This window comes from Erpetoichthys calabaricus, chromosome 14, assembly GCF_900747795.2.
Source record: "Erpetoichthys calabaricus chromosome 14, fErpCal1.3, whole genome shotgun sequence".
Classification (NCBI taxonomy): domain Eukaryota; kingdom Metazoa; phylum Chordata; class Cladistia; order Polypteriformes; family Polypteridae; genus Erpetoichthys; species Erpetoichthys calabaricus.
In genome coordinates this window covers 12,246,008-12,273,283 of record NC_041407.2, presented here as the reverse complement: position 1 = coordinate 12,273,283, position 27,276 = coordinate 12,246,008, and the positions used below count along the sequence as shown (strand labels likewise).

General features: G+C 38.5%; 1 protein-coding gene across 8 annotated transcripts in view; it reads left to right on the top strand.

Moving 5' to 3' along the window:
- slc38a10 (solute carrier family 38 member 10) overlaps positions 1-27,276 on the top strand; it is a 65,254-nt gene that overhangs the window by 20,711 nt on the left and 17,267 nt on the right. For all 8 annotated transcript variants that reach the window (XR_007936709.1, XM_028819914.2, XM_028819917.2 and 5 more), the window contains exons 7-13: positions 7,997-8,099; positions 9,579-9,761; positions 12,439-12,550; positions 15,513-15,619; positions 21,777-21,936; positions 24,150-24,317; positions 25,523-25,936. Coding sequence is in view for 7 of the 8 variants with exons in the window: in XM_028819914.2 (XP_028675747.1) it covers positions 7,997-8,099; positions 9,579-9,761; positions 12,439-12,550; positions 15,513-15,619; positions 21,777-21,936; positions 24,150-24,317; positions 25,523-25,936 (1,247 nt within the window). In the remaining variant the exon portion in view is untranslated. The remainder of the gene's footprint in view (positions 1-7,996; positions 8,100-9,578; positions 9,762-12,438; positions 12,551-15,512; positions 15,620-21,776; positions 21,937-24,149; positions 24,318-25,522; positions 25,937-27,276) is intronic.

The window sequence follows — 27,276 nt, the reverse complement described above, 5'->3', positions numbered from 1 at the left end:
GAACATTTAAAAGCCTGTACAGCAGCTGCTCTACTCTTTGTCTTTTATTTCCGGCCCCGGGCATGGTTAAATCTCTTGGCACAAAGTCTCATCTCATGGGACATGAGTTCTTGATATTTTTTTGTTTATAATTTAAAAACGGAATAAGAATCTGAAACTCTAATAACATCACATTAAAGTTCGATAAATTCTGAAAAGAATGATACCAAACATATGTAAGTAGGTTTTAAAATAAGCCCAATTTAAAGTGTTGCACAAAATTGTTGCACTTTTAGGCTTAGGATTATATATATATCTATATATCTATATCGATATATACAGTTGACCCTCGTTTATCGCGGTTAATCAGTTCCAGACTTTACCGCGATAAATAAGTTTCCGCGAAGTAGGATTCTTTATTTATAAATTGAATATTTTCACAGAGCATAGAAAACCTGTTTATGACCTTCTAAATACGTTTTTTAACATTATTAGAGCCCTCTAGACATGAAATAACACCATTGTAGAGACGGACTTTTAAACACTGCAAACAAACATTTGTCTCTTTTTCAAAAGTTTAATCTGTGCTCCATGACAAGACAGAGATGACAGTTCCGTCTCTCAATTAAAAGAATGCAAACATATCTTCCTCTTCAATGGAGTGCACATCAGGAGCAGATAATGACAGAGAGAGAGAGAGACAGAGAGAGAAAAGCAAACAATCAAAAATCAATAGGTGCTGTTTGGCTTTTAAGTATGCGAAGCATCGAGCGGGAAGCATATCATACATCATTGAGGAGTTTTATTTAATACATAATACGTGCTCTGATTGGGTAGCTTCTCAGCCATCCGCCAATAGCGTCCCTTGTATGAAATCAACTGGGCAAACCAACTGAGGAAGCATGTACCAGAAATTAAAAGACCCATTGTCTGCAGAAATTCGCGAACTAGCAAAAAATCCGTGATATATATTTAGATATGCTTACATATAAAATCCGCTATAGAGTGAAGCCACGAACGTCGAAGCGCGATATAGCGAGGGATTACTGTGTGTATATAATTTATATATAATATATACTGTATGTGTATATATATATATATATATATATATATATATATATATGGAGAGAGAGTGAGTAGATGTGCTAAGTTACACAAAGATTTTAAATGTACGGTATGTTTTATTTGTTTTTTTTTTTTTTTTTTACTAGTGGTATTTTTATTCGTCTTTCATTTTAATATAATGGTGTACAGGTGTCAAAAGAATCCCAAAAAATGCCACTAGTGTAACAAATGCAGATACATTTGACGTGAGTGATGATTCACAAACTCCATGATAAGTCACGTGAGCAGACACTTAACTTGCAGCCATTCCGTTACTCATCGCGTGATTTCGGTAGTAATCTAACTCCATGGAGGAACTTCTGACTGTTCCATTATCTACTGTCTGCTTGAAGGCCAGGCAGTTGCACTACTTATGTGCATTTCTAAGTCTCCTGCTAATATCCTTCTTTCCCAAAACTAGGAAATGTTTTTAATTAATGCATTTAATATGGTAATGATGTAATTATTCAAGAAAGTATGGAAAGGATTAAAACCTGCTGGCTTTGTGGTACTTCACAGTATGATTGAATTATTGCTACTGTATGGTGAGAACACCCAGATGTATGCTTCAAGGTCAGTGGCGGTTTTATGTTTTCACTGGGGAAAAAATGTCTTAATCAGGTACAAACATGCAAGCAATGAGCTCTGTTAATGCCAGATATGTTTTCCTTCCACTGAAGTCAGTTTGTCAAGTTAGGATTAAGTTGCTGTATGCTTGACCACAGAGCTGCGGTGGTTGATGATGAGAGGTGTTTGTGTGTCTTTGAACTGCTACTTTGTTCCAGGGTGGTTGCCTTTCACCAAATTAAGTGGTTTATGGAAAGGGAACGGAGGTTTTGTAGTTGTTAGTTAATCTTGACATGTCTAATCCCTAACAGTGCACACATGCTCTTTTAAGTTTTCTGAAGGCTATCGCTGCAGCACCGCGTTCAAGTCGGTGACCGGCCTATGATGGGACAGCTGGGTTTAGTAAGGTCCACCCAAGCTCAAGCCACTTTAAGGACTGCTTTAGTTTTCAAGTTACATTTTCACACTGTAGATTCAAGTTTACACATGAAAGGGTAAAGGAAACCAGTTTAATGGAGACAACATCGCCGCCATCTATGGAAATTATTCTTAAGAGTTAAAAGGGAGCATAAATTCTGGGGAGGATCCATTATGCTCTTTGCTGCATATTCTCATGTTTTATCTATACATCTCATCAATGCACAATCATTTTCTTGTTATTATTCTAAAGTAAGACCAACCTTTAGGAGGTGCTTCACTGCAACACCACCATATTTATCAGAACTGGACACTCTTCAAGAAATATTTAGGAAGGGAGTTCCACAGATGGACTGAAAGCAGATCTGTGAACTTGAGGATAACTGAACTGTTGCCGTATCAGTTATGAAAGAAAATCTTTAAATCAAGAGCCATCAGAGGTGTTGTGCTATTAAGAAAATAGAGTGCAAAGTACAAGGATTAGCCTTTATTACTGACTTTTTCTTGTTCATTAGATCTGACAAATATAACACCAGAAAATCGGTTAGAAAATATAGTTTAAAAGGCATATGTTTTCAGTGTGTACAAATTTGTCATTGGTGATTAACCTTCATAGACACTACTCGCCTTCTTACACATGTAAATTCAGTCTAGAGATTGGCCAAAGTAAGGCTTAGTGTTTGCTGCCATAATTGACAACTTTTACTCTTTCTTTATTGAAACAGGCAAGTAGTACTAGGGTGTTGTACCGTGTTAGCCATTATGAATGTAGTGAGAAGTCAAGCAAAATGACACCTTTTATTGGCTAACTAAAAAGATTACAATATGCAAGCTTTCAACGCAACTTGAACATCTTGCCTGAAGAAGGGGCCTGAGTTGCCTTGAAAGCTTGCATATTGTAATCTTTTTAGTTAGCCAATAAAAGATGTCATTTTGCTTGACTTCTCACTACATTGAAACGGGCAAGTAAACATTCGTAAAGCCTTTGGTTTTCATTTTTCAGGAGTTTTTTTTATTTTGGCTGCAAACCGGAACTTAAAGCTAAAAAAAAGTTGCTATTTGCCATATTGGGTGATGATTATGAGAAATTGTGACAAAAGTGCCAGTTAGGTCCCCACCTCTGCCTCACTATGTAATCCTGCATGTGCCATGTAATTTTCCCAATTAATGAAATATGTGTGTTGTGTGTAGTAATAATAATAATGTGTGATTATTCAGGAAAGGAGTTTTATAAAACAGTTGTCTTTTTTCATGGTTTTGGGTTTTTGTCAGCTGCTACAATATATAAATGTAATTGAATCAAAAGACTAATTGATTAGAAACCTGATCAGTCTGTTAAATATTAATAATAAATAAGAAGTATGCAATATTTCTAAGTAGTTCTCCTGGAGAGAGTTAGAAATGATCAAGTGGTGACGCCACCTGAGCACTTCAACTGTGGCTTTTCAGCTTTCTGTTTATTTTCTTTACAGTAAGGGCAGGTCCCTCCGTTTGTGTGCAGTGAGTCACAACAGTCTAAAAGTGCACATGCTGTTGCGATGGACTTTTATAACAATTTACTTAGGACAGTAGAGCTTCGACTCATGTGCTGGAGTTTGTGTAGCTTATGCTCAAAACCGTAATAACTTACAACCTATTCCAGGGTAAGGAAGCGTGCTGCAAAGACCATTACTGTTCCAGCTCACCCAGAGCATCAGCTATTCCAAAGACTCCCCTCTGTCAAACACGTCATTTACAGGTAACCCCCACCCCCATGTGCAGTTACTCTGACTGAGTTTTTGCTCAGTATCTATGTAGACCTGTTTTATCTGTTATATTTTTGTCGGCCTCGTATGTTGCATCGATGTTCCCAAGACAATTTCCGAGTCCCCGTTTGTGTATCTAGCCACTAAAGTGAATTCTGGTTCTGATTCTGAATACTGGGGTTAAATCACCCAGGTAGAACTGGATTAAATTCTAAATTGAAATAAAAAAAACATATTTCTTTCAGTTTCAGCAGGCACTTTTCTCTTGGTAAATGATAACTAATCTGTAATTCTTTTCATAAAGTTAAAGCAGCATGTTTAACTCTAGGCCTTCTGACTCTATTTTGTAGTTCCCCATTTTTCTACATTTGCTTTCACTGGCATGTTCTCTTATTTTTCTTGGCACTGAAAAAGAGTCGTCAAAAAATAACTGTACAGCTGGCTAACCATTATCTATCAACCAGTAGGCTTCACAAGTTGGCAATATCCATGTTTACTGCTGTATTAAATAACGTCTTATGAAAACATAATGCAATATTGTTCAAATATAGTAACTTTAAATATTGTCATTTATCGTCATAACCCAAAAATCATTAATAGGTGTAGTTTTACTCAAGATGAGCTTGTTTACAATGAAAACATGCAGCCACCGGCTGTTTTCCTGACTCGAACTGAGCGTCCCCACTATATGAAGTAGTTCTGTTGGCAGCGTATCAGGCTGCATATTTAACCCAGTGTTGGCACCACAGAACAGTATGGGGTTTCTTCCCATTGCATCCTGGAGCAGCTTAAGGGCAGTGTGGGGTGTGGACGATTTCTGGCACTAGCTGGTGGTCTGTAAGTTCATTTTACCAAAAGACAAAATATGTGAAAGTATTCATTCAACACTTCTTCTTACTTAATGCATTTAGATTTTTTGTGAAACGATTAATGTTTCTCCTCAGTTTCTGGAGCAGTTGGTGCTTAATCAGAGTCTCGTGCAGCTGCCTTTGCCCCAGCGAGGCTAGTCATGAATACTATTTACTAACCAATGATTGTTTCCAGATTTCAACTTATAAACACAATAATGATTTATAGCTGAAAACCTGTCATTACCCTAATTTATCCACTCCTCCCTTCGCCGAATTGTCTAATCAAAGTGGTGGTGGGGAGCGAGAGCCTTCCCTGTATACATTTAAAATTGTATTATTTCAGTTAGCCATATCGATGTAGATCATCAGAAATGTCTTCATGAATATGTGTTGTCTTAACTTTGAAGAACATACTCCAAACTTTCCCTAAGATCACATCTTCTGCAGTGTTCACAGGACATTATCTGTCGTTGAAAAAACCTGTTTTGCTCAAATTTTGTAGTGCACTTCCTGTACTCATTGTCCACACTGTAGTGTGTACTTTCAAATTGTTGGTAATCTCTACATTTTTACCTCCGCAGGCATCTTATTAAAGATTTTTATTTATTAAAGCAAATGTTTCTACATAAATAACACTATTTTCTCCTACTGAATTATGTGAATCTCTTACCAAGTTTCAATTATTTAAATGCAATTCAGTTCTGAGAAATGTTTTTGGACTTCAACTTTCATCAGAAAGAGGTAACACATGAGGAAATTATTTATGGTCGTTCACCTTGTGGAAAGTCAAGGTGCACAGAAAGACAGCAAATATTTATTGACCAGCAGATAGTCAGATAATCAGTACATAAATTAGAAGATTTATTACACTACCTAATACTTGTAAAGCCATAGTTAAAGCAAATATAGTCACGGTTAACTTAACAAAGAAGAGAACATTTTCTTCTCATGCTCAAATGCAAAGCAAGGAGAAGATGGCTAGAAAACGGCAGTTTCTGGTGCCATCTTAGCCTCGTCTAACATAAATAAAGAAGTCTACTGTTCGACTGTTCAGCCACGCGAGCAGTTGATTTGTAATGACAGTCAGATGAAATATCTTGCTGACAACAACAACAGTCACAACTTTAAGTGGTTGTAGTTATGCACTGGGAACCAAGTGCTGCTCTCAGATGAGGAAAATACATTGAAATGTTTTGTCACTCCAGAAAAAGTAGTTTTGATGTAAGAGGTGCGACTTGCACAAAGAAAAGATATGGAGTGGATTGTCGATGTTATGAGATTGTTCTTTTGTTGTTTTCCATGACAACAAACAAAAAGCATCGATATATTTTGGCCCAAACATTTGTGACCTTTGCCACAGGTGAGTTTTTCAGCTTGGCTACGATCCTTCATACAAAATGCAACACCAACAATGAAGTGGTTGACTAAACATAAAATTAGGGTTGTTTAAAGGCCACGTCACATTTGACCATTTTGTTTGAAGCAGTTTTTGGTCGTAGCCTTCATTTACATAATAGAGGCAGTTAGCCACATGCTTCCATGAAGGCCAGTCATATAGTCTGACATACTCCTCGACTCGTCCAGACAAAATCAAATAGGGTCAGGCTCTGTGTGCATGAGAACCGACAAGCAATAAGCGTTGACTAAGAAGTATAATGCATATAATATAGCGACGTGGAATAAAGAAGGTGGTGTTTTGGACTTCACAAACAGAAGAGAAGCTCTGTTTTACTTAACACGACAGAAAAGAACAAAGAAAAACAAAGGGCCATCACTGCATTCATGGTGCCTGTTAACCCTCCATATAGAACCGGGTTGGCCAGGCAGCACTCTATTAGCTATCAGGAAAAGAGGCGAGCAAGACTGTGCTGGAAAGTCGGCACTAGGTCACTAAATTTCCACTTGCCCATTGATTTCTAGTTGTGTAAGTTGACCTGGTACGTTGACAAGATGAGCAACTGAAGTCAGCAAGTTTTGACTTACCCAACAACCAGCAGTTGCGTAGTGTAACGTTGGTTTAAGTCTCGGGACTTGTCTGTGGTTTAAATTGAAGAGGCAGGCCTAAAGCCAACAAGGATTTGGAAATTTTATGCATAGAGGATTTTTTCCAACATTCCTGTTAGTGTGTTCTTTATCTTTTTAAAGCATTAGAGAAAAATTTGTTTTGTGTGGTTTACCTATTCCAGGGGAGGTTGTATAAAGTGTTAGGTGTTAAAATTGGATAAGCTGTATCTATGATTTTGAGGTTAAAAAAAAAAATAGTCCACTCGTTTAAAGACATTCATTTTAAAATAATTGTATTAAAATAAAAAGTTGTTTTCCTCTTTTATATATACACACAGGGAGAAATATGACACACAGTTAAGTTAGAACAAGGTGTCATTATTATACCACAACTCTTGCTAAACAACTCAACAAATCAGCCTGGTGCTTCATCTTTCAAATAGTCTAACAAACATTTTTTTTGGTCCTGTCCTTTGTTTGAGAATGGTGGTATATTAGCATGTGACATCTTTTTGGTCTTAAGCAAAATTAATTCACCGATAATCCATATATGCAAATATTTGCATGTACGGCATTACTTACTGTTAAACTTGACCAATATAACATATTCAAATACACAACATAGACAGATAAAAGTGTTTTGCATGATTTCAGTATTTAGCTTCTTTCTATCCCAGATACACAGTTACCTGTTAACTCTATTAATTTTCTGAGCCATTTTATCAATTACCGGTCCTTGTGGCACTGGTTTAAGGCAAATGCCAGCTCATTTTGTGCCACCACACACACATACATGACGTCAGTGTTTCCTGAACAGTTTAAGAGTTCCCAATCATCCAAACTTCATATGTTTGGCCCTTTGTTTTTTTCAGAAAACACCCTTGCACAAGGGAATGACCTCAAAATTCCATAGAAAGCCCCCATTTGGATATCAAATAAGAGATAGCATGTACAGTAGACTCCCAAGCTGAGTTGAAATGCGTTCAGTGCCGTGCCACACCAGTTCCTTTTTTTTCTGAGTGTGTGTCAAACACGTTGCTTCTGTGGCCTTGCACTAATTATAACTTGGAATATTTTTGCTGTTTATCCAGTAGTGCCCTGCTAACATGTCACTGAGGTACTGATGAGTAAGTTGGACGGAGATCTTTTATGACTTGACATACTCTGGCATTTCTCTGGATATCATATCTGGTTATTTAACAGTTGTTTTTCGTGGTAGTAATAAAGCAAAGCATTTTTATATGTAGTGCTAATTACCACATTGCTAGCAGGTTACACCTTGAGAAGCGTTTTTGATCATTCTCTTCTTTTGTTTCCCCCCCAATGTAGACAAGTGCTTCCCACTTATGACAGTCTGGAAGAACCTTCAGTCAAGAGGATGAGCAACATCTTCACATCTTCGCTAAATGTTGTAACTGCCTTTTATGTCACTGTAAGTGTTCTTCTATGCTGTGATGCAGACAAGGTCTTCCCGTGACTTATCCGTCTGAATTTCATCTTTTTTATGTGTTTTCTTTTTCTGTAAGGACTCCGTTGTGAGTTTCTCTGCTTGTGTAATGCATTTCCATTATGGAAGCTCTGGCTTGCAGCATTTTCCTTGCTTTTATTACGTGTTTTTCTAATGAGTTCTGCTAATTGGTTTACTAACCCATGTTGACTAAAATACAGTTGTTAATCTGTGCGTAATTTCTAAGAAGCTGTGTTAAGTGCAAAAAGCATCTTTTGTACTTTGTAAAACCACATCTTTACAGTGCATCCGGAAAGTATTCACAGCGCATCACTTTTTACACATTTTGTTATGTTACAGCCTTATTCCAAAATGGATTACAGTAATCCCTCGCTACTTCGCGGTTCACTTTTCGCAGATTCACGACTTCGCGGGTTTTTAAATACAAGTGATTGCCCGCCTATCGCGGAAGTTATGTTCCAGACCCATCAGCAACAGGAGAAAATCCGCGATATAGAAAGACCATATAAATAAACATTTTTATAGTTTAAGCCTTAAAATCCCCATCCCACATGCTTTAAACACATGTAAACTTAGAAAACACACTTTGTTAACACATATGATATGTGGATGTCAGGCTAAGGATATGAGTAACATCTCACTATTATAAAACATTTTAACTTCAGGCAAGACAAGACAGTGAGACAGGAAAATTGGTGATGTACAGGCTTTTAAATTATTGACACGCAGAGCGACAAGCAGCACAAAGCCAGCACAAAGTCCACTTCTCCTTAGCGTTCATTCAGCTCAGCTCCCCACCCCCTTGACAATGCGAAGTGGCAGGAGCGTACTGAGCTTCCGGGGAGGGGGGGTTTGAGCGAACGTGCGTTCAGCTCTCACAAACCCACACACATTTCCTCCTCCTTCCTAACGCGCAGAGTGACAAGCAGGCATTTTGGCAGAAGCAGCACAAAGTCCATTTCTGCTCAGCGTGAGTTCAGCTGCCCCCCTTCACAAAGCGAGTGCAGACACATTGACGTCTGATCGCTGTGTGCAGTGTTGGTCTGAGGTGTTTAAGAATGTAGAAAGTGTTTAAGAGCATAGGAAGTGTTTATAAGAGCGTGGGAAAGGTTAACAAGGGAGTGAGAAAGGTTTATAAGAGTGTGGGAAGGGTTTATAAAGCCTTAAAATATGTATAAATAATAAAATAAATATAGGTCGCTACTTCGCGGATTTTCACCTATCGCGGGGGGGCTCTGGAACGTAACCCCCGCGATAGGTGAGGGATTACTGTAAATTCATTTTTTTCCTCAGAATTCTACACACAACACCCCTTAATGACAATGTGAAAAAAGTTTATCTGAGGTTTTTGCAAATTTATTAAAAATAAAAAAACTGAGAAATCCCATGTACATAAGTATTCACAGAACTTCTGTGTGAGGTTTGATTTTTCTGTTCTTTCAGGTTGGCTTCTTTGGCTACGTGAGCTTTACAGAAAATATCGCTGGCAACGTTCTGATGAATTTTCCATCAAATCTTGTGACGGAGATGATTCGTGTTGGGTTCATGATGTCTGTGGCTGTTGGCTTTCCCATGATGATTCTACCTTGTCGACAAGCTATTAACACTCTTGTGTTTGAGCAACAGGTACCTACAATGAAATAAATAAAACTTCACAGAACTGCACATCTGTAGAAAGACCCGAAAGACCCGAAAGGTCCTTTGAAATGTGTGATGTACTGTAGATAGAAGATTTAGTCCAGCTGGCGGAATTCTGAAAGTTTCAGAAATCACAAAAAAAAAAAAAAAAAAAAAAAAAGTTTAAAAATTACTTATTAAAGATGCCATCTTCTAATATTTATAAATGTGAAGGATTACAGTGTCAACTGGGTATGGCAATCCATTTTAAAATGGAAAACTTTAGCATAATAAGAAGGAATAGCTAACTTATCATATTAGTAATAGGCCCCAGTGCATACATCTGATAATGCTGTGTGGCGTGATGGCTCTGTCCATGTCTATGTGACTTTTATATAGCAATTTTTCCCGGGCTTTGAATATATACATTTTGGCTTTAAATCTTTGCACACAGAAGGTGTATGCATTACCTTCAGATTTTCTATCGTTTCAGCATGCTGCTGAACTAACACCAAGAAGCATAAGGCATCTATAAATTTGACAAAAAGAGGTCTATATCATAGGTGTTATTTGAATTTTATAATTAATTTCATAAACAGAGCTGATGTGCCTAGCCCAGCAATTACGGTGGTCTTACGAAGCAGGGTTTAAAGTAAAAATAGTTAATCACGGCTGCACATATCTTTGAACTTTCATGAAAAACGAATAAGTTACTGGCAAGAAAGGAGCCCCATAATGGGATAATATGTTCTATTCAGATTTTTCCTTTATTTGTGTATTAATATTACACAACTTTAGCCAAGATGAAAGGTTCTGCAGAACTCTAGTAGAATAACCTTAATATAACTTTCCTGTTTGAGCTGAAACAAGATATCATCAGCTCTCAACAATTCATTTCTGCACTGTCAGACTGAAAAGGGAGCTTCCCATAACTTTATTTTTTTCCAACAATATTTCCATCCTACCCAATACCAAAACTTCATATTTAATTTTTAACTACCTTCTTTTTTTTTTTTTTTAGGGATTTTTCAACTTGGCGCATAGTATAGAGCCAAATCATATTTTTCCTAAATAACATATCAAAAAAAAAAAAAAAAGAGTAAAAAGAGTTTAGCAGCAAAAATGTGCTAAAGAATTAACGGTACCTTCTTCTAAAGCTAAGAATGAGAATTGCTTCATAGTTTTAACCCTCATTTATTGTTTAGCCACATGCATTTTTATGCAATTTTAAATTGTGAAGATGTTGTTCTTTTGATATTATGTTTTATATATATGTATATATATATATATATATATATATATATATATATAATATAATATTTCCTGCTATCAGTTCAGCGAAAATTGTCAAAAATAAAAAAAAATTTTGAAAAGCACAATAGGTACCGGTAAAACCTAAAGCCAAGAACACGTGTTTTACTCGGACCCCTAAACAATAGTACTAGAGAGCTGTTACTGGGTCAGTTCTTGATATAAATTAGAATCATGCAATGCTTATTTCTGCATTCCATTGGCCCATTGCATATTCTGGCACCATAAAAAGAAATAAAGAAGCGCTTTAACGTTTCAAATTACTTGCCATCGTCATGCCATTTCCTTGTCGTCCCTATGTAGCATCTTTGAGGACCAGAGAGAGGTTTGAAAATGGCGCCTTCTACTGGGTGTGTCAACCTGTTGTATGAAAGTGCATTACAGAATTCATTTTATTCAATCAGTATATCGGTGGTTTGACGCGCTTGGCGTATGACACCAAAGATCGGACGAATTACCTCCAGATGGCCTGCTTAGAACAATAACTTCATAGCCCAGCTGTTTATAATGTCTCATTTAATATGTATGCTGCATTTTCTGTGTTGAAGACACATTTCTGTATCTCGATTGAAGAGTAAAATTTACATTTATATAGCAAAAATAGTATGGGAAATATAGAATACATGCGTCTTACGTCACTTATGCACAAAATTACATATGGCTTTGTATTTTAAATCAGGTGTCTAAGACTACCAATACATTTTTTTAAGAAATGGAAAGCAATTTGAATTCCTGATATGTTTTGCAATATTTTTATGTCTAAATAGTGGAATAAAGTGTGGACCAACTGCTCTCTGGGACACGTTACCCAATTTTTCATTGAAAAGGCCATTTTTATTCAAGAGACTAAATAATGCTTAAACATTGTTCAGCCGAGTGAAGAATAAAGACATTATAGCTAAAAGACTGGTTCACTTTCAGTTTCTCAGTGACTGGGCAGACACAGGTCAAGCACGAGTCATTCAGATGAGCTGTTCTGCTTTGGCAGGTTATTAAGTGACACGTGAAATCCAGAGGCTGTTTGTGATATACCTAGAGTAACAGTCTTTGTCTGGATCAATTCTCATCTTGTGATGAACCAGCTGCTTTTGTTTTAGTTTATTTGTAATTCTTCTTCTTCCTATACTATATCCAGACATATCCTGCTGATTGACTTTTGTCCTCTTTTGGGACATCTCAAGGTTTTTAGGTTGAATCTTCTGAGAAGTAGGCATGCTATGTTTAGATTTTGCACTCCTTTCAGTTCTGAATTCTATACTCATGGATATTAGCAGTTAAAACATTTCTGCTTTTGGTAATGCAAACATGTTGCAAGATATCATCTTATACACACTTGAGATATATTGTAACTAAAATGGCGGCTCCTGTTTTTCAGCAGAAGGACGGCACATTTGCAGCAGGCGGGTATATGCCCCCTTTGAGATTCAAAGCAGTGACGCTCTGCATTGTGTTTGGCACCATGTTAGGTGGGATTCTTATTCCAAATGGTGAGTGATAAACTGGTGGGAACCTGGAGTATGTTTTCATTTATGTTAATATTAACTACACCGTTAATCACAACTCATTCACATAACCAATGTTCTATGAACAATCCAGTAATATTTTAGATTTTGTCTTTCGATTATCAACAGCATTTTTCTTTTGTATTATGCATTTTTAGTGTTCATTATTTAAAATAAACATATCTTGTTTGGTGTTTATACATATTGAAATGTAGAATCACTGTTCCATTCAAATGTGTGCTTATCTGGCTAAGATCTCTTGGCATTGGTATTACTTGTGGATAGTTCCACTGCCTTAGGAGTGTAGGTACAACCTGATTTGTATTTCTCCATACTACTCTCAGTTAGACTGGTGGCTTTATAGTGGGAAACTGGGTGCAGAATTGATATTTTGAGCTGGCATGACATTTACAAAAAGTTTTGATATTATGTGTTTTTGTGTACCTCTTCATTGTCAGTGTAGTCTTGTAGGGCCTGACATGATTCTAAATACAAATGAACGTCTAGGGACAACTCGCTAAAAGATTTGTAGTGAATAGCAGCAAAATCTACTTCTGAAAAGGCTCCACCCACAGGGTTTCTTCCTAATAACCCACCTCTAATTTCCTCCAGTACATCAACTTTAAACTAACAGGAACTCCTCATGTATGTTATAAATATGCAAACTAACTATGAAAAAAAATGGGGAGAGAGAAAAAGAAACTGAACAAAGGCTTGACACTGAGAGAAAATAAAAAGCTAAAATTGCTGTTATCCAGTCAGGAGCTCAATAGCACAAGGTAACTGAAGCATAATGATTTTTCTGTATATTGTAATGAGTGCCGCGACAGAAGAGACACACATGTAGATAGATAGATAGATAGACAGATAGATAGATAGATTGCGTAACAACAGCAAAAAGAGTTTAAATAACCATTGCAGTCTGTTTATGTACTACATGTTAAAACATTGGGTTTATGTTCTGGGATGCCATGCTTGCATTTAGACAGTAATACCACATGCACTTCAGAACAGGTCATCCGCCAGAAGCTAAGCAGGTTCTGGCCCAGCCAGTACTTGCATGGGAGACCATCAAGCTTGGGCTGCTGCTGGAAGAGGCGTTGGTGAAGACTGCAATGGGGTGCTTACCCTTTAGTCTGTGTGTGAGTCCCAGTTCCTCAGTGCAGTAATGGGAACACCATGCTATAAAAATGTCGCCATCCTTCAGAAGAGATGAAAAACTTAGGTCCTGACTCTGTGTGGTCATAAAAAATACTTAGGCATTCTTCGTAAAGAGGTTGGGTGTATGCCGATGTCCTGGCTAAATTGCCCACCATGGCCTAGTCATTCTGGCCTCCTTATTATCCCCTGTCTCTAATTGGCTATCTCTCTCACCACTTCACCACCTAACTGCTAATGTGTGGTGAGTGTACTGGCACAAAAATGGCTGCCATCACATCATCTAGGTGAATTCTACAGATTAGTGGTGGTCGAAGTGGCTCCCCACTCACTCGATTTATTTTTATTGTTAATTTTAATTTAGTTATTCTTTTAGATGTGCAGTCAGAGGATGAATATTGTGTATCCTCACCCATGGTTTGCTGGAGTGGTGTTAGTGTCGTTACGACACATTTACTGATTCACCTGTTTTGGGTACCAAATTCTGCATCTCCTCTGGCTGTTCATTGTCAACTCTCTTAACAGCAGTGCTGTGTATCCCCTTTTGATCTCCATTTACTATACTTTGAATGCATATTCAGCAGTTCATATTTTCACAAACGTAGCTGGCAATTCTTTTAACTTTTCAATGACTCTGATACTGTCGTCATAACTGTACAACAGGGATGTATACACAGTATTGGTGACTGAGTATCGTTCACTTTTACCACTTGTCCATTGATGTCTTTGTTTGCCAATGTATAATCTGATTTTACAGAACGTTTTTTCTCTTGAAATGCGTTATGTTCATTTTTTTTTTCTTCTTTTAACACATGCAGTGCGCAAGTGACACACATTTATAGATTTAATTGGGATCTTTTTAGGAGACTTTTTGGCTGCAGATAGTTTATCATACTGGGTTAACGAGAGCATCGTTGCTCTTGGCGGTTCAAAATCACCAGCACTACTCTGAGCACTGACTCCATGAGGCACTGGATTGGTTTAGAAATGTGACACTCGGCAAGCTCTCTAATTGTTCCCATCCACTTTTAAGCAAAGTTGTCTCCAGATATATAAAATTATACGTCTGGCTGTGCAACAAGTATTATCCTTGTAACCTCGGGTGTCTTTATTTTCATTCAAAAAGCTGACAGAAGGTTTATTAAGTAGCTGCCATCTTATTCTATGGCTGACTTGAAATGCACCATTTAAGTGATTTAAAGACACTTAAACTCGATTTACAAACCCATAAGTAGGCAGCGGACAAATAACATTGGGAATTTTATTTGGGGCAACACATCATAGATAAGATTGACTTATAAGCCAGTTGCAAGAGTTCCACTGCTGTATGTTCTGCAATAATGGATGCTTGCTAAAATACAATTTTACCTTTTTATTGAGGTTGATGTAGATCTCACGATTTGGTAAATCTTGCATTCATTTCTAATAATAATGCAAATATTAAATGTTGGGAAAGGCTGGAAAGATTTGACAAACTGACAAGCTGCTGATCCTCTTAATTTCACTTAAATATCTGTCTCTTCACAAACAAGCAGGTATAACACATCCATGGTTCGTTATTTTTTTCTTTGTTTAATGAAGAATGAACCTCTAATTTTCCAATAGCGTACTTTACCTTTTAGGCATTTGTTTTTTTTTTTTATTATTGCATCTGCACAGTATTTCTTTAATAAAAGGTTTGAGAGCCAATGAATCAACATTTCACCTTTTGAAGTAATGTTCTCCCATGAAGGTTGGTTGAAGGTTTTTGCCAACTAAATTTTACTTGTCTTATTTCTGCTTTTTTTAGTGGAAACCATACTTGGACTTACAGGAGCCACAATGGGAAGCCTAATTTGTTTTGTCTGTCCAGCCCTGATTTACAAACGAATCCACAAGAATGGCCTTTTTGCCCAGGTCAGTAATGAATACTAAATGTGTTTAAGGAACAAAAAGAGGAATTATTGGAGATGTGCAGCTTACTCCCTTCTGGCTCATTTGTTAATAGCATACATTAAATATGATGAAATTATAGAATATATTTCTTATTCATGGATAAGTGCAGCCATAAAGACAATCAACTTGGCCGAAGGCTAGTCAGCATAACCTTTAGATCTTAAACCAGCCAATTTATTTAGTAGAAGGTAATGACATAAGAGAAGAAAGGAACTCTGAAGTGGTCAAAAGGATATCGGGTCATTCTCACTTTCCTGAACACTAATAACTTGGCTGATAGAAACCAGGCGTTCAGATTTCCTAAACCGCCTCCACTGCATGACCAGGCATCCTGTAGCTTGCCAGCAGAGCAGGAATTATGAAACAAAGTTTATTTGGACAGGAAAAAAGCTGAGGATGTAATTGCAGGAAGGGCTTCCTCATCATTCCCCTGTAGGTCTTCAGGCAAAAGGTGACCCTTATGTCTACTTGGATGTGGATGACTCGCCAGTCACTTCTTATTTATCTAAAGGAAAAAGTATAAATTTATTTTTTACCTCTTGGCTCATCTTGATAGCAGTTGTTTGAAAGATGTTTGGCTCGCAAGAAAAATAAGATTTGTGCATAGTGTAGAAGCAGGACTGTAACTGTTTATTAGGGGTGCACTACACTTGCTGTTTGCACAATATAGCATATGTAAATGTTTTTTTTTTTTGTTTGTTTTCTTAAGGACAATAGGTAGCTTACCAGATAGCATTTAGCGTTGGATCTTTTGTGTTTTCAGGAGCCTTTCGCTCATGCCAGGTTTTACCAGTAAATTTGTGGGCCTTTAGCGTTCGAGGAGTTAGCTGCTAAGAACTGTTTCAGCTTCACTAATGAACAGAAACCTCCTGTAATTTAAAACTAGATTTGTAGACAGAGGAATAATTGTAGCCTCCCCCCTTATCTTTTGAGTGTTTTATAAAAGGTCAGTTTGTATTTTGAGCTCTTCTTTTATATTGACCTCTAACCTTACACAGTAATTAATGAGATTGCCTTTCCTTTAAGGCTTGCTCAAGGAAACAGCTTTACAATGGCTATGCATTGTTTCAAAGACAAAATGAAAGAAAAAATATTTGTGTTAATTTTTTCCAAGAGGATTCTGAGTGCTATGTTAGAAAAATATTGCCTTACTATATGTAAGAAAAATAAGGTTATATAAAGAAACACCCAATAAATCACTAACAGCATGTTTTCATTAAAGGGGATGAGGATGTTGACAATGATTTCCTAACCGCCGTGAAGAATTATTTTGAAAGATTGAATTGGTCACAAATCAACACATGTACACTGTGTAATATTTTAGACTGTTTGTGCTTATAACTTTTACATTTTTTTTAAGGGGACAATAAGTGATCTCCATTTGTATAACAAGGGTATTGTGTTGCATTTTTACTATAGCTTACATCCTGGTCTTTTTACTCTTCTTTGTGGGGATATGTAGATCCTAATGCCCCAGTGCAGTGATGGGGACACTGTGCTGTAAAAATGGCACCGTCCTTCAGATAAGAGGAAAATCCGAGGTCCTGACTCTGTGTGGTCATAAAAGATCCCTGGATATCCTTTGTAAAGAGCAGGGTGTACCCCGATGTCCAAGCTAAATTGTCCAGCACAGCCTGCTCATTCTGGCCCCCTAAATCCTACCCTGTCCCTAACTGGCCAACTATTTCTCTAATCCCTTCATCGCTTCAGAGTGTGTAGTGAGCTTACTGGGACAACATGGCTGTCATCACATCATCCAGATGGATACTGCATATTGGTGGTGGTTCCAGTGGCTCCCCTACTGTCTATGTAAAGATTAGATTATTTATTTATAAAAGCACATTTAAAACAACAGAGTTTGCGCCACAGTGCTGTACAAAAAAGCATTAAAATAAATACAATACAAACAATCAATCAAAAGCAGATTAATAAAACAACCAATGTGATTTAAATAGGCAGAAAAGTGCTAGAAAATTCCAATGTCTTCAACAATTTCCAGTGATAATAAAACGGCGGTGTTTTTTGTTGGGCATATGTGACAAACTCCGCAGCATTGTCACACGTTGTTAGTATTCATGACTGCTGCATGTACCAGATAGTTGTAATTTATTATTGATGTCTTCCCACATCATGCAAATAAATATGTTGTTTGGTGTTTCTCTTTCTGGAATTGTTGGTTTATGCACACTTGGAGAAATGTATCATTTGTTTATTTTGTTACATTCTGTATTTTTATTAAATTTGCATAAGTGACCGCCTTTTAAATTTTGGCGGCAGTTTTGGAGCTGTTTTTTAGTAGAGGCCAGATGTTTATGTTGGCCAAGAACTTTCCTACATTGCCGCCAGTTTAAAGAAGCACATGCCAGACTGTTGCTCACACTGGCAGTATCCCAAAACAGCCAGTACCCATAATGCAGTTGAAGGTGCAAATAGATGAGCAGCACTGAAAATGACGGTATTATACTTCTCTGCATTAATATTATAATATGCCATTTTGGAACAGTTGGGGAGTTAAGGTGGACAATGTTAGTATATGCCACACTGCTGCTACTGTGTAAACAGTTGTGTCTTATACATGTCTTGTAAATAAACTTCAGAAGCCTAACAACGTTTGGAGGATCTTTAATCTTCAGAGCAGCATATTGTTGATATAAGATTAAATATATAGATATAGATATATATAGAGATAGATAGATATAGATTATATTAAATATATATATATATGTTGCATAGTTTACTGTCAAATAATGCACAGAGTACGTGACACGTGTTTCGCCCTAATTCTGGGCTCATCAGGCGTACACACTCACTGCACCCCCACTCGGGGATTGAACCTCGGACGTCAGAGGTGAAGCCTCTTTACATTGTGCCACAGAGTGTGGTTCATTTGTTTGCCGACTTGCAGACCAACCACAAGCATTACCTGGTAGGGAACCACCCATACAATCAGATTGTGATTCAGACTACGAATGTCATGAATGTGTGTGTGTATGTATATATATATATATATATATGTATATATAATTAATACCCTGTATTAATTAGTTGTACCGATTTGCTCAATAAAATTGTCTTTTTGAACAAAGGCTCATTACTTTTGAATCCTACCCTGTATATATATATATATATATATATATATATATATATATATATATATATATATAATATTGTAAAAGCTTGAGGTCTCCATGAACCCTTGGATCAGACGTCAGACACCAGATAAAAGTCCAATTATTATTTATTATATAATAATAATGTGCACCAAGCACCCTCCACTCCACAATACTCAATAATAAACAATCAATAATCAATCCTCCACACTCCCAGACACTTTGCCACCCTTCCTCCCAGCTCAGCTCAGTGTACTGGGCTTTCCTTAGTCCTTTTATAGCTCCTGACCCGGAAGTGGTTCCAAGCACACCCCACAAGTCCATTTCCTTCCGGGTCAGGGCAAACAGTCCTCTTCTTCATCCCGGGAGCACGTCGCTTCCTCCAGTCACGTGACTGAGACGCACTCCCGGGTTATAGGGCACGCAAGATCCCACTAGCCCCCCTACAGCGACTCCTGGCGGCCCCCAAGGTATCCAGCAGGACTGTGTCACAACACTACAAAGTCCATGAGGCCCTGCTGGAAGTTGGGGCACGAATATGCTGTCCGGAGGGCTCCTCCTAGCGGCTTGGGGGTGGCGACCGGAGTCCATAGCCGGTCGTCCATCACAATATATATATATATATATATATATATATATATATGTATACTGTGTTCCGAGACCAGTCCAAGCGGTCATTAATGTGGACCTCCCAAGTACTTGTAGGAGTGGACCTCCTCAAGATCCACTTCTTGAATAGTGACTGGACATAGAGGTTTGTTGGTTCAGTGAAAGTCAATAAGTAGTTCCTTCGTTTTGCTGATGTTAAGTTGCAGACAATTCTCAGAGTTCTCCCCCTGACTACTGTCTCCTGTCTCATCCTCCTTATCAATACACCCCATAAGTGCAGAATCATCTGAGAATTTCAGCAAATGACCTGACCTGCTGTTATATTTCTAGTCTGAGGTGTACAGAGTGAAGAGAAAGGCAGATAGGCCTGGTCCTGGTGATGCTCCAGTGTTGCTCACACAGTCCTTGAGTCTCACAAATGATGGTCTGCCCACCCGATAGATAGTCCAATATCCAGGACACCACAGGCTCATCCACCTGCATATCTCTGAGCTGACCCCTTAACAGGGATGGTTGGATGGTATTGAAGGCACTGGAGAAATCGACAAAACATCCTTACAGTGCAGCCAGCTTTGTTCAGGTGAGAATAAGCCTTATGGAGCAGGTAGATAATTGCATTTACTCACCAAGTTATCTGGTCAGGTCATTCTTTTATCTCAATCATGGAAAAACAAATCTACATATTGAACAGGAACACTGCAATAAACACTTGCTTCTCATTCTGTTATTTAAATTTAATTTTGGCATAGTTTTAAACCAGTTAATCTGCTTTGAGCAGAGTTTAAACATATCAGGCTATGTACAGATTTCAACTTTCTGTGCAGTGAAATTACATCACCGCTAGAAAACTTGGATTAAAGGTAGCATGAAAAATACTTTATGGTTACATGAATTTGTCCATAAATGGTGATGGTGGGTATCCCATTCTTAGAAATTAGCATACAATATTTTACCTTGTGGAATACAAGGGCGAATGAGAAGAGCAGTGAATCCCACTCCAAATCAGTGCAATGAATGATACTCCCTTGGCAATTCGTCAAAAATAAATTGAAGAAATAGGAGGAAGGATCATTTTGAAGTTAGACGGTGCACCTGGGTATCTGCTTTAGTTCTGCATTCCAGAAGTCTAACACCATGTTTCACGTGGATTAATGAAAGTCACTTCTGATCAGTCTGATTCTCAGCAGCGAGACAACAGAAAACGCAATGATTGACGCCACATCAGACGAGATGTGTCAGGTGGCTTAAAAGCTTGAGTGCGCTTGTCTTTGCAAACGAAGTCAGGGGGCCACCAACCTCCAGGAAGACTTCATCTGTCATCTCTCTCCCTTTCACTTTGGAGATCAACAGATTATCCCCAAAATGGATGCACAGATAAAGGTTTATAGGTCCGTGAACATTGCTTTGACTGGATCCAATTTGTCATGTCAAATAAATTTACTGTAAAACTTACAGTTCAGTGTTTATTCCATTACTTTTAATAGGAGGTTTGGTTTAATGTAATTATGTGTGTTTTTTATAACTTAGAAACTTCAATCTTTTACAACAGTTTTTCAAAAAAAAAAATCGATGTTTTATGGATATGTAATTGCTATATTTGCAGTATCTTGCTTTTTTCTCAGAGTAAAGATTTGGTAAGCTTCTGTATCTTATGCATCATTTTCAGTATAGTGGATGCTACTGGTAGGTAAATAAAATAGATCTGAATGCTGTCAGTGCTCTATACAAAAATATCTTCTTATATAATGCGCTACCGTGGCTGTCCATTTGTTTGTCCAGGATTTAAAATCACCTGTAGCTCGCAAACCGTTTGACGTATTGACCTGAAATTTGATACACATATACTACGTGACGTCTATTATCCGCTTTTGGGGTGATGATTGACCTCCAAGGTTATTCCTCTTTTTCTTTTACTTTTATTTTATTGTAGAATCAACTCTCAGCAGCGGCCAGCAGGGCGGCTGTGCATCGCATGCGTTTGGGCACCGCTCTCATCCCTACCACCTTCGCCATCACTTCCCCTTCCTCTTCATATCTTAAATCATTCTTGAGGCACATTGAAGACATAAGTGCCAGCTCAAGTGAAAAATTAAGGAAAACATACTAAGTAATTGCAACACAAACTCTGACTTAATCAGTTTTAATGTGAAAAGATGCCGACAAAAGAAGAGAAGAAGCAGGCCGCTAGGGTGGAGAAAAGATGAGCTGCAAACGCATCAACCTCTGAGCAAACAAATGCTAGACGTACAGAGAAAGAGAATGAAAACTAGGAATGCTCAAGTCAAGTGTATTCACGGCACGTTATTGTGCAGTTCACCATTACTGGTATAATATAGAATCTTGGAAAATAAATGACACTTTCATTTTATAAATGTGCCTTTTTTTTTTTTTTTTGGCAGGCTGTGTTATGGGTTGGCCTTGGAATCCTGATCATTAGCACTTTCACAACGTTATCAGCAGCTGGAAACCAGCCTGTGAAATCAGAGGACACGCAGGTGATCAAGGACCCACTTGTAGAAGGAAAGGAAGTGGCGCAGCCAGAGCTGCCAAATATTCCAGGTAGGAAGAACTAGTCAGCAGTCAGCTTATGTGAAAACCTGACTGTTTTTTGTTTTTGCTCAAGAGACTTGAGTTGTGTCAAAACAATTGCATCGTACAATGTCTTGTGTTTAGTACTCCATAATCTGCCATTTTTCTACACTATTTTGCTCCCCCCTTCCCCCCACCACACCTATACTGATAGATAGATGCTAAACTTTTTGTTCATATGAAATCTGCATTACAAGAAAAATGGAACCTAATTTTAAATTTCTTGTGTTAAATTGTTTTAATTGGGTTAAAAGTTCTGGGTTTTTTTAATAATAATAATAAGTTGCGTTTATAGAGCGCCTTTCACAAACCCAAGGTCGCTATACATACATATAGAGGGAGGGAAAAAAAAGACAAAAGTTTCTCCAAGAGGAAACTTTTGAGTTGAAATTTAAAGGTGGAGAAAGAGGAGAGACTGAAGAAGAGAGTTCCAGAGTTAACTCCCTTTAAACTGTGTGGCATAATTTGTGCCTCACAGCTGCCTAAGTAGCATAAAGTCTCCAGCAGGGCTGTTACAGAATGCCCAGGAGGATACTTTTTATTGTTTTAAGCTGCTACTGTGGACAAAGGGAACCTCAAATCCCTGCCAGGCCTCCGAAATCCTCTCAGTTGCTGCCCCCTGCTGTTCGATGCAGCTTTTGTTTCGTGTATTCAGCAGGATATGATCAGTATGTGAACCCTCACCCCTGTCCTTCTCTGAAAACTGACATCCACCTTCACAGCTGTTTCCTGTTTACAGTACAGCTCCTTGGGCTTTCTGGAAACCTAAATGATCAGCAACCTTCAAGGCAAACGATTCTATCACTGCCTTTTGTTTTGGTGTCCTGTCGGGCTGCAAAGAAATACTATTTGCAAAGTCTCAAATAACATCGTTAAAGCTTTTGTTTCAGAAAGATGTTTGCACCTAGCCTTATCTGGGTAGGCAAGATGGTGTGACAGGGATGTAAGAGGGGAAGACGAGAGAGCAAGTTTAATTTTTATTTATTCTGTGCCCAGACTTCGAGTCTGTAACGGCTTAGCAGCTGAAACTCTTTATCATTCAACAAGTCAAGTAAAGTGACACTTTTTATTGGCTAACTAAAAAAGATTACAATATGCAAGCTTTCAAGGCAACTCGGGCCCCTTCTTCAGGCAAGATGTAAACATTCAACAACAAAACAAAAATTAAAAGGATGATATTTTCTTCTTTTAGCAAGGAATAACAATTCTAACATATAAAAACTTGATCACATGAGTAAACTGTCACATTTTGTATGTTTTTAATTTTAAAGGTCTTGCTCATGAGTGGAAAATAACAAAGTAGTATCACATCTTAGCACACTGAGGTCAAAAATAGCCTTCCTCTATGTGAGTGTGTAGTACTAGGGTGTTGTACCGTGTTAGCCATTATGAACGTAGTGAGAAGTCAAGCAAAAATGACACCTTTTATTAGCTGACTGAACAGATTACAATATGCAAGCTTTCGAGGCAACTCAGGCCCCTTCTTCAGGCAAGATATGATTACATCTTGTGATTACATTTTGCCTGAAGGAGGGGCCTGAGTTGCCTCGAAAGCTTGCATATTGTAATCTTTTTAGTTAGCCAATAAAAGGTGTCATTTTGCTTGACTTCTCTGTATGTAAGTGTTAAAGGCCAATGTAGGCTGGATATGGTCTGGTTGGCTAGTTGTTTCACTCTAACAATGACAGGAAGACTAGATGAGTGAAAATGTCAGTTCATGAAGCAAAGTCATATGCAGTTACTGAGGTAATAACTGATTTGGAAGGGTAATGTATTATAAGGGATAGGAAAGTGAACAAAAAAAATAACTTTGGCTGTTACTGTATATACAGTATGTAGCTAATTGGGACATTAAAGGATTCATATGGGAAAGTGAACAAAAAAAATAACTTTGGCTATTACTGTTTATACAGTATGTAGCTAATTGGAACAATAAAGGATTCATAGTCAGTTTTCTGTCTTTAATGTCCACAAATAAAGTACTATCTGTCTGTCTATCTATAATACGTGTTTGCACCTCTCTAGTCAGCTTCTGTTGCTTCTGTGTCCTTTTTTTTGCTAAACATGCGAGTCCTGATGGTGGTCTCACTAAGGAATTTTACAGTCTGGGTATAATTAAGTGACAGCAGCATCACTGCTTTATTATGTCACAAAGTCATTTTTTTTCTTCTAATATTATTTAGTTGAAAACCCAGTAATAGTGGAGGCAGTGGATGGACGAGAGCGACCGAAGCCACCAGAAGCTGAAGAGAAAGATCCTGCAGAGCCCCCTCAAATCATAGGACCTGCCGAGATTGCAGAGAAGAATAAGGAAAAAAAGGAAGAGGTTCAGCTGGACCGACCGGATCCCGGTATGGAAAAAGCTTTGACTTTGTGGGACTTTGTGGAGTGCTGACTGGTTGAAATTGGGGAACAAGTTATGATAATTATGGTATTTACATGCTTTACCCCCCCATGGAAAAGAACCTCGTAAATTGGTGTTTGAAGATTTCTGACATTTACCTTTGCTTTTTCCTGCCTTATACCCAATGTTGTTGAGATAGATTTGCCCCCCCCCCCCCCCAACTCCACAGCTTTAAATTGAATTGAATGAGGTATATTTGTTTGAAAACAGTTTTTATGCCAATAGCTTAATGTATCCAGATATTCGCTGCATTAATAAATAGATCTGTAATGATCATGCCTTTTATGGCCAATGATGATCTTCAGTTTCTTTGACAGAAATTCAGCCAATTATGAATCCATTTTCCAATCTGAAGGGACTATGCTGTCTACAAGTGTTATATGGGCAATTAGGATCGATAAAGTAATGCTAAAATTTTGTTTTATGGAATGATTAAAACGGGTGGCACTGTGGTGCAGCGGTAGTGCTGCTGCATCACAGTTAGGAGACCCGGGTTCACTTCCTGGGTCCTCCCTGCGTGGAGTTTGCATGTTCTCTCCGTGTCTGCGTGGGTTTCCTCCAGGTACTCCGGTTTCCTCCAACAGTCCAAAGACATGCAGGTTAGGTGCATTGGCGATCCTAAATTGTCCCTAGTGTGTGCTTGATGTGTGGGTGTGTGTGCCCTGCAGTGGGCTGGTGCCCTGCCCGGGGTTTGTTTCCTGCCTTGCGCTCTGTGTTGGCTGGGATTGGCTCCGGCAGACCCCCATGACCCTGTAGTTAGGATATAGTGGGTTGGATGGATGGATGGAATGATTAAAACATTGAGTACCACATTAACAAACTAGAAATGGCAGGTTTTCCATCCATTTACAGTATTTTCTTGCCTTCCTGGTCCAATTCATAGTTCTTGGCAGCATCAAACACAGCATGGGAAAATTTGTAAAATATCTCTGCAAAGTTGCTGTCTGATCCATTGTCTATTTAATTCAAACGGACTTTGTTTCATACGTAGCCTCATTCATCATTGAAACCTGACGAGTCCAATTCAAGAATGAAGTCTTCACTTTCCTGAAGTTGTCTCAAGTCCAGTGGTTGGAGTGGACACCTTTAGAATTGTTGTATTGTTATTTCTGTATTCTAATGTTGTGTGCTTTATTTAATTTTATTCCCAAGGGGTTGCTCTTCCAGTTGGGGAAGCTCATCGACATGAGCCACCTATACCCCATGATGAAGTGCTTGTGGATGAGAGAAAGGATAAGGAGGACTCGGCGGAGAAAGCTCCACTGAAAAATAACGCTATAGAACAGCCTATAGGTGTGGCGCAACCAGTGGTTGTAATCGAGGAGAAAGCCATTGAAGAGGGGGCTGCAGCTGTGATAGTCAAGGACCCTGGGGAACATTTAGACATTCTGCAAGAGAATAAAGTCCTCCAGAAACCAAACAATCAGGAAGGTCTACCAGCTTACAAAGATCTTCAGGATGCAGAGAAAGTAGAGCCCCGCCAGGAGGATATGCAACCAGAGAAGAAGGATGAAGAAGCAAAGCCAAAAGAAGATGTGAAAGTACCTGAGCAAAATGACAACAATGGTGAGCAATTTTCAGGCTTCTATATTAGACTGCATTGCAGTTTTCTTCCTAGACATGATGCATTTGTGATGACAAAGTGATGTTCTTTACCTCTTGCCTCTATTCAGCTTGTACTCTCTATATAAAGTACAAGTCCAGTGGTTTTTGATACAAAAAGTTTAGTACTAATCCAACAGTAGTCCAAAGATACACAGTTTAGGTATATTGGTGATGCTAAATTGTCCCTTGATGTGTGTGTGTGTGTGTGTGTGTGTGTGTGTGTTCACGCTGCGATGGATGAGCCTGCTCCAGGCTTGTTCCTGCCTTACACCTGTTGCTTGTTGGGATAGGCTCCAGCTTCAGACCCTGCTGTGGATAAACTGGTTTGTAAGATGGATGGACTGATCATTCTAAACAAATTATCCCAAGTATGCATAGCCCTGCGACCCTGACTGATACTGGAGTCTCACTATAAAGGTGCAATAAGGAAATTTCACAGATAACATAAAGAGTTCTACAATAGCCCTGAGACAAGCCGAAAAAAATCACAGGTGGTGCATTTTTGTATTAATAGAAAGACTGATGGATGCTAGGCTGAAAGGAGAGGTGGCAATCTGTGAGCAGCAATATGGTTTCATGCCAGCAAAGATTTCTACAGGTAGAGGTGTTTGCTTTAAGAGTGTTGATGGAGAAGTACAGAGAAAGTCCAAAAGAATTGCATTGCATGTTTGTGGACTTAGAGAAAGCGTATGGCAGGGTACCAAGAGAGGAGTTTATGGCACGGTAGGAGGAAGTCGGAAGTAGCAGTAAAGTATGAGAGGGTGGTGCAGGATATGTATGACGACAGTGTGACTGAGGTGAGGTGTGCGGTAGCAGCGACAGCCTGGTTCAAGACGAGAGTGGAATTACATCAAGGATCCACTCTGAGCCATTTCTGTTTTGCAGTAGTGAAGGACAGGATGACAGATGGGGTCAGACAAGAGTCTCCTTGGACAATGATGTTCGCGGATGACATTGTGATCTGTAGGGAGAATAGACAGCAGGATGAGGTGAACCTGGAGAGAAGGGGAATGAGAGTCAATAGGAAAAAGACAGAGTACATGTACGTGAATGAGAGGGAAGGTGGTGGAAGGGTGTGACTGCAAGGATCAGAGCTGGTAAAGGAAGACAAATTTATATACCTGGGTTCAACAGTCCAAAGCAATGGAGAGTGTGGCACAGAGATGAAGAGGAGATTGCACGCAGGATGGACTGGATGGAGAAGTGGTGGCAGGTGTGATTTGTGATAGAAGCATATCTGCAAGGATGGAAGGGAAGGTCTATAAAACGGCATTGAGACCAGATATGTTGTATGGTATAGA